We start from the raw sequence: 8,241 nt of genomic DNA, 5'->3' as shown, positions 1-8,241 counted from the left end.
CGCTTGTTTTCTGGTGAAGCTTTGGCACCAAAACTTCAAAGTGCGTAGAGACGTTAATTAATATTCGATTGATTGCTGCTCAGAACTTATCTGATTAGGAAGAAGATGCATGTCAGCAGATTTTAGCAACATTAGCTGTAGGACTAAAGCTCATTAAACATCACAGGAGTCTCTGTCATGGTTAAATAATTAACAGCGCTTGAAGCTTCATCATTACCGTCCTCACTGTCTGAGTTGTGTTGAGTAAAGACGAGAAGCAAAACTTTACAGCGTCCCAGTGACGATGACCTCTTGGATTTAAAATGCACTCACTTCTTTATTTTATCCCATGAAGACATTTATGTTTAATTTAACGCACAAATTCCAGATTTGCTGCCACAACACCTGCCTAGTAAGGTCAAGGTGATCTGATCAGTTTCATCGAGTCCAAGTGAATTTTGGGCCGAATGGGACGAACGAAAAGCCTGAAAACACGATGCTTCAGCTAAAAACATCACTGCTGTGGAGGTACAAATACTAATTATTAAAAGTCTTTATGCTAAGCTACGCTAACCAGCTGCTTTCTATTTCACATGCAGACGAAAAAAAATATTTCCAAGAAGCGCACAACCTTCAAATCCAAACCCAAATGCAATCACTGAGCGATCAGCGAAGTCCTGACAAGAGCACACTGAGTTATACTGTTTGCATCAACATTAAAAAAAATCACTTAAAATTCATTTTGAACTGTTGCACAGACACAAAACCCTCCCGGCCCTCGTCTCCGTCCACCTCAGGGCCACTTTCTTGTGGCCTCCTCCTCCCCTGCTTTCTCTTTTCAGCTCGTTTTATTGAAATCTTTTCTCCTCTCCTGCTCCCCTCTCGCTCCTTCTGTTCACACAAAATCCAACCAGCCTCGTTTTGGTAAAACATGCAAGAAAAGGAAAAAAAAAAAAAAAACTCTTGGAAGTTCACGGGGAAAAAAAAAAGAGAAAGAAACAAAAGGCTTTGGGGAGTAAATGCTGAGCAGCACAAAAAACAATCCAACAAGCTTTTGCATTGACACAAGACAGAAAAAGCACAAAAACTCTGTGATGTTTTACTTTTCTCCTCTCAGGTAATTCTGGATTTGAGCGTCTCGGTTGGGACGGGATCAGAGCGTAGGGGTTTGATGTGGGCCAGGTAGCCGCTCCACCGTCGTCACCATCATTATCCTCCATTAGGCTGCCTTCCTGGATATCCATCACCCTCCTCCTCCTCCCGGCAGACATGAACGAGCCCAGTGAAGCGTTAAAGCAGCACAAATGATCCTCGTCTCCGCCCGCCTCGCTCTGACCCTCGTCTGTTGTACAGTAGAAACACTACGACCGTCCTCGCTACCACGGGTTCTATTACCGCGGGTACTGCTAGTCGTGTTGCTTTGACGAAAGCCCTGAACAGTTTCATGTTTTTCACATTTTTCTCCACCGTGGCTCATTTTTCAAAGTCTACTGTAGAAACAGAACAACATGAAGAAGGAGCGAGAACTCAGTGACTCAGTTAAACACCGCAAATCATTAAAATAACGGAAAAACAAAAGTTTCTTTAAAGTATTCGTGTTTGAAATTAAAAAACGGAATCAACGTGTGCAAAAATCTGCAGGTCTAAAAACATGTAATTATGAAACTTTCGATCAAATATTTTATAAAATTTAACAAATGAACAAAATCTGAGACGGTGCAGCGACAGCGTTTTCTGAATTGACACAAAATTCTATATGAAAGTGCTTAAACCAAACAAGGAAGGTGTAAGGCTGGTAATAATTAATCATTATTTATTGTTGATAACCTCATCGATTAAAAACATATTAACCAAAATGGCAGAAGATGAAAAAAATGCAAGTTAGACCAGCTGCAGTACCTGGTTGTTCCACCAGGTGGAGCCTCTCACTGTTTAATACTGTAGAGACCAGAGAAGGCAGCAGGAGAACATTGTGGGAGTTTAGCTGGCAAGTGTCAACGTGTTTTGGACAAGCTTTGAATAATTTTGGACGAGTTTAAAGTCATTTCAGACAAAACTTTAGTCATTTTTGAGTCTTTTTTTTTTGGACAATTCAATTGCGAGAAAATGTAAACAAGTTTTGAAGATTTTAGACCAATTTTGAGACATTTTGGAGACGCGTCAAGATGCTATCGTCAACTTTTTAAGTTTAACTGCAGTACCTGGTTGTTCCACCAGGTGGAGCCTCTTCCTGTTTAATCCTGTAGAGACCAGAGGAGGCGTCTACAGACTACAGCTCATGGTGGCAGAGAGCATTATGGGAGTTTAGCAGCAACGGGACCATGACAGAGACTCTGAGGAGGTTCATGACCTCCAACCAGAGCGATCGAACAGGACTAAAGTCTACATAAAACAGTCCAACGTTAGCATCCTTAGCATACTGCTGCAAATTCTCTCTTTACGACGCTGTGTGACAGCAGCAAACACGTCATTTAATGAGTCATTTCCTTCATTAAACATTTAAAAAGCCTTCGGAAATTAAGGCATGAATGTGTGTTGGTTAGCAACGGGCGCCGAGATAAAGACTTCTGAGACGATGAATGTCTCTGGACAGTATTTCTTCAGCCACGTGGCTACGCTGCCATCGCGGCAGATGTTTTGAGGACAGGACTAAATATCTCCATCACCATGAAGTGGAATAATGGAACAACTAGCTCAGGATCGACTGTCAGTCATCGGTGAGGAGCATCAATTAAACTCTGTGCGCCTGGCTTCATGTTTTCTAGCTTCTTCGTTCTCGTCTCCGCCTCAGGAATGTGCGTTCACGTGCACCCGGAGAACAAACTGCTGCACATGTCAGAAACTCCCCGGCTGGAATTTCACAGTAAAAAGAGTTGATGCGATGTGTCTCGGGGTTACGTAACGGCCCATAACGGGGACAGTAGGTTAGAGCAACACATCCACGCTCTGCTTCTGCTCCAGCTGTGTGAACTCGCCTTTCTGTCCAGACTTGTGGCGTCACAGCTGAATGAGGCTCTGACTGACCGGAGGCGCAGCTTTGAGACCGACCACTGCCTGCTTGTTAACAACACCGTCGCCGCCCTGAAGCCCCTCAGGCGACGGGTTTCTGCACCGTTCCAGGTCCGACGTGAGCCGGCGAGCTGCGTTTCTGATCGCTCGCGGCTCGCTGAGGAGTTTTGACAGCGACGTCGGAGGCCCTCGGGCAGCGGCGTCGCTCACAGAGGAATGTGTGTGACGTATGTCCACACACACACACACACACACACACACACACTCGTATAACGGACACGGTGCACGAGGCACGTGCACGCTCGCTTCATGTTTCAGATTTATGTTGCTTCGTCTCGTAACCCTCAGAGCCCCAAACCTTGCCGTCTGGTTGGAAACCCAAGCTGACTTTTTTAAAAAAATAATCACCAAAGTTACCATTTAGAGCCGAACACTGTGAAACCATAAGACTCATTATTTTAGACAGACTTTAACCCCTTCAACACTCAGTAACTTTGCTATAAATTCATGATCAGACATGGTTTTGATTAATCGCTCATTAATTCTTCAGTAGACGTCACATCGTTACACATCTGGTATCAATCCAAAGCAGCCAAAGGTGACGGTTTAATATATCTGGAAGTTTACTCTTGTCGTACACATACAGGTGAAATACAGGTGTGATAAGGTAAAGGTAAACGTTATAATTACCGGGGAGGGGGGTCTTAGCGAATGCTGCTAACGGTTAGCAGCGAATACGCTAGTGAATACAACGGTAATGAAACTCAGCCGGCGCTTGTTGTTGAATATTTTTCCGTCACGTACCCTCGAAAACAACGTATCGGCCCAATCTGCAGCGTGATGTCTTCAGGCAGCAGCGTTACTCTGTTAGAACACCGGTGAGAACCCTGCATGCAGTTAATCATCAGTTCTTATAACTGAGACATCAGCAGAAGTTCTGTCATTAGCTGATAACGTACAAACATTTCTGAAACGAGGCAGCGAAAATCCCGTTTTCTGGTGATTTCTGGGGTCAAACGACGTCATTTTGCTTCGTTTGCATGATTTATTTCATCACTGAATCTCTTGTTACATACATGCGGGGATTCCCACTGATAGCCAATCAGAATGACTGTGACAGGAAGTCGCCGTATACCGGAGCCACGATCCCGGAGCTGCCATACCGGGCTGCAGGGTTGGACGGGAGTCGTAATGCTGGCCCGGTATAGCGGGCTATAGTGTCGAAAGGGTTAAATCATTCTGGACAATGTTCAGCTCATTTTGGAGGCTTCACTGCAAAATATCTAAAAAATAAAAATAGAACCTGTCTCGTCACACCACACATCACATCTTGTTGGTAAAATGTCGACCAACGGCTGCATTTCTTGCAGGAAATCTGGCTACATCCATAAATACACACTTACAGGAACTCAGTGGTGCCCCAGGACCACATGTATCTGGCAATTCTGCACTTTTTTCCCATTTTGAAGAACCATTAATCAAAAATGTTGCGTCTGCTGGAGATATTCAGTCATTTGAGTCTGTTAGAAACTATTCTAACTGTGATTCAATGCAGCATAAAAAGAAACAGCTCATCCTAAATACATAACGTCTGATCGGAGGTCATGAACCTCCTCAGAGTCTGTCATGGTCCCGTTGCTGCTAAACTCCCACAATGCTCTCTGCTGCCACCATGAGCCGTAGTCTGAGTGAGTAGAGGTGGAACAACCAGGTGCTACAGCTGATCTACGGAACATCATCTGACACAAGCATCCTCCATCTTCATATTCACATCATATTGGGTTTTTTCCATTTTGAAGGACCACTATTATAAAGTTTTTGCTTCTGCTTGTGCTTTTCAATCATTTGGATCTACTGGGACGTGTTCTGTCTGTGCTCTCGTCACATTTCACGGCTGTTAGGGTTGAATTTCTGGAGATACTGAACCTTAAAAATGGCTTTGCAGGGCGACAAACCCCAGGTCTAATGCTTAAAACGCTGCCAAATTGTTTTGCAGAGAATACAGTTTACAAAAGAATAAACTCGGAACAAAATAAGCATCTCTGAGCTTTTACTTTGAAAGTGCATATATCAGCCAATCAGCAGCGAGTCCCCGGTTCCTGCAGTGAGCAGAGCAGCAGACCCTCCAACAAACCGTCACAGCTCAGAAACTAGAAGTCGTATCACAAAAATTCTTTCAGCGTGTGAAGCAGAATCTTGTTGTGAACATTCTGATGTATTTTCATGTCCAGACTGTCTTTTATGCAGATTTGGTGGCAGGTTAGAGAGACTCACTGTTTCTGGTTTTCATAGTTTAGAGCTCAGATATAATGGGAGTCAATGAGAGTTTTGGTCGACTCTCTGAGCTTTGAGGGGATTTATGAAGAAACCATGAATCCTACAGCAATGAGACTCACACTGGGTGGAAGAGGACAGAAATACCTACATTTAATGTATAAAGTGTTCATGTGGAGGAGAAACTGTGAGAATGAGACGAGGTTAACGACACACTTGTCAAAAAATGCATTTGGTCAAAATTTAGCAGCAGTAAAAAAAATTCATAAAAGCTAAACTGCGACTGCGTAAAAACCGCAAAAGATATTAAAACACAGATTTAAAAGAATCACATTTAAAGCCTTGAGACCTGTTTAAAGTTTGAATGAAGCTTCTACTGTAAAGTCTTCCAGAGCTACATGGATCCAGAGACGGCGGTTCTGGGAGCTGTCAGGCCGACTTCCCGTTCAAACTTCATAAAACTGAACAATGAGTCGCTGACAGAAATCACACCGATCTCTGTGAGATAACCCAAAGCTGCAGGACCAGTCTCCTCAACTCTTATGCAACGAAACTCCTTTAACAACGGCGTCAGAGCTGCCGATGCCTCCAGACCCACACATGACGAGGTGGCAGCGACTCGGGTTTGTGTGGAGACGAGCAAACAGCAAACAGAAAGAAGGAAGAGTGAAAACGAGCCGGCTTTCAGCCCGAGTGACATACGAGAGCGACAAAAGAGGAAGAAGGAGCAACGGCCGACCGGAGCCCCTTCGAGTGTCAACGAGTGCATGTGTGTGCGCGCGAGTAGGAAAATGTGAGTCCTTTCTCCTCCGAATACTTGAAGTGAATCCATTTTCTGAGCGTATAAAGACGCCAGTGTGCCGCTCGGCTAATCTCCACAATGAATCCTCCTTCCCCTCCTTTGGTTTCGCCGCCTCCGTCCTTTCCTTTCCTCGCCGCCTCCGTCCTCCTGCGCGGCTCCTCGTTTCCGCCCGGCGTGGACGCAGCTGTCGGCGCGTTGTGCGGCGCTCGCGCTCGCAGCCAACACGCATTCTCAATTAGCCTCGTGTGACGCGCTGGCGCTGCTGCCCGGGCATCTGCTCTGGCATCGGCACACTCGGCCTTTTAAGGCCCAGCCGGCCGGACGGCGCTCGAGGAGGACGCTAATGAGCTCGCTGCTGTGTGGCCTCTGTGTGTGTTTGCGTGACTCACCGTGGCCGTCATGTTGTTGCTCTCCTCCATGATGGCGGCCGAGTATTTGTTGGAAGGCATCGCTGTGGCGCTCGACTGGTCCAGAGGTTGTCCCGACTCCTTCTCAAACCTGCAGACACAAACACGCCGTCAGCAAACCGCTGCAGGCTGGAAAACAAACCCAAAGCTGTTTCCTCGTCACCTTTAAACTTTTGTACCTGCGGCAGAACTTAAAGTTCTGCTGGTTGGCTCGCAAACTAACAACAAATGTCATGTGGGGGTGTCGGGGAGACGAGCCAAAGCAGACGGAAACGGCAGGTTTCAAAAACAAAAAGTGAGCTTCGTCAGCCGAGCAGTCTGAACGGCACGTCGTCTTTACAGGTTCACTCCATTTATCAACCAGACACTGAAAGAACGGTCCGATTTTTAAAGACTTCTGGAACTAATCGTGTGAAAACCGACCAAATCTCAGCCTAAAATCAGGATTTATTAACAAAATCACGTCTCATTTTAAAAAATACCACAAAACAAACCATTTGGTTGAACCATAGTCTCTAAAAAACTAAAAATTCGGCACTTTTCTGCCATGAGTGACTCATCTGCAACCAAACAGCCGCTGGACAGAAGTTCACGGAGTTTTGGGTTAAACAGCACATTGTCTTTGCAAAACTTACTCTATTTATCAACCAGAATCTGCAAAAACAGAAAGAAGTGTCAGATCTTTAAAGAGTTCTGGAACTAATTGTGTGAAAACCGACCAAATCTCAGCCTAAAATCATGATTTATTACCAAAATCACATTATTCTACATGTCTCGTTTTCAAAAAATGCCAAAAACAAACCATTTGGTTGAACCGTATTCTGTAAAAAACTAAAAATTCTGCACTTTTCTGCGCTGCCAGGAAGCTGTGAGTGACTCATCTGCAACCAAACGGCCACTGGACAGAAATTCAGGGAGTTTTTGGTAGAAAAAGAAAAACTCAAACTGTCATCACATCATCATCACTTCGTCCCAGCATTAATATCTCAGAGCTGTAATTAGTTCCCTTCTTGGTTTAACACCTCATATCTGGAATTTAGTGGAAAAGCTAAGCAAACGTCCCCAAAAAGCAGCGTTTTTATTTCAGAATTCACTCTTTCGTCGGTAAAATATGAGCTTGAAATGGAGACGTTTTATTAAAATCACTTCATTTGACGCGTCTCAGTTTAAGAAAAGCATCTAAAGACGACAATTTGCATCTTTTAGGGTCATTTTTTAGTTTCATTTTTGCATCTCTGAGCGTAACTTTAGTCTGATTTGCATCATTCTAACTGATTTATTCTGACAGAAGACGTCTCTGAGTTCTCTCCTCCTCTTTCATGTGGTTCTGGTTCCTCAGAGCTGCTGAAACATGAACCTCAGTGAAGGAACATGAGACGGGAACAGAAAGCACCGCTGCTTGTTTGGACATAGTTCTGTATCATCAGTCATGTTTGTACTTCTGGTCTCATTTTTGTGCTATTTTTGCATCTTTTCTTTCTATCTTTGCCTCTTCATGTCATCCTCACTGTGTCACTCTTAAACAAAGACGTCTCTGAGTTCTCTCTCCTCCTCCTTCATGTGGTTCTGGTTGCTCAGAGCTGCAGGACTTGATGCTGCAGAGAAACATGAACCTCAGTGAAGAAACAGGAGACCAACGCAAGAAACGCCCAGAAATCATTGTTCTTTCTATTCTTTAGTATAATTTTTGCATCTTTCATTGTCATTTTTGCGTCTTTTGTGCTTCTTTTGTATATTTTTTCGTCTTTCAGTGTCGTTTATGCTTCTTTT

At 44.3% G+C, this 8,241-nt stretch overlaps 1 protein-coding gene across 1 annotated transcript in view; it reads right to left on the bottom strand.

Annotated features, from left to right (window-relative positions):
• The window catches only part of LOC103361526 (DNA (cytosine-5)-methyltransferase 3B-like), a 59,365-nt gene extending 52,809 nt beyond the window's left edge, over positions 1 to 6,556 (bottom strand). Inside the window, exon 1 of the mRNA XM_008287629.1 lies at positions 6,454 to 6,556. Coding sequence (XP_008285851.1) covers positions 6,454 to 6,513 — 60 coding nt within the window. The 5' untranslated portion in view covers positions 6,514 to 6,556. The remainder of the gene's footprint in view (positions 1 to 6,453) is intronic.
• Positions 6,557 to 8,241: the final 1,685 nt, after the last annotated feature.

Source organism: Stegastes partitus, unplaced genomic scaffold (assembly GCF_000690725.1).
Source record: "Stegastes partitus isolate 25-593 unplaced genomic scaffold, Stegastes_partitus-1.0.2 Scaffold510, whole genome shotgun sequence".
NCBI classification, from domain to species: domain Eukaryota; kingdom Metazoa; phylum Chordata; class Actinopteri; family Pomacentridae; genus Stegastes; species Stegastes partitus.
This window is presented reverse-complemented; position numbering and strand designations above follow the sequence as displayed.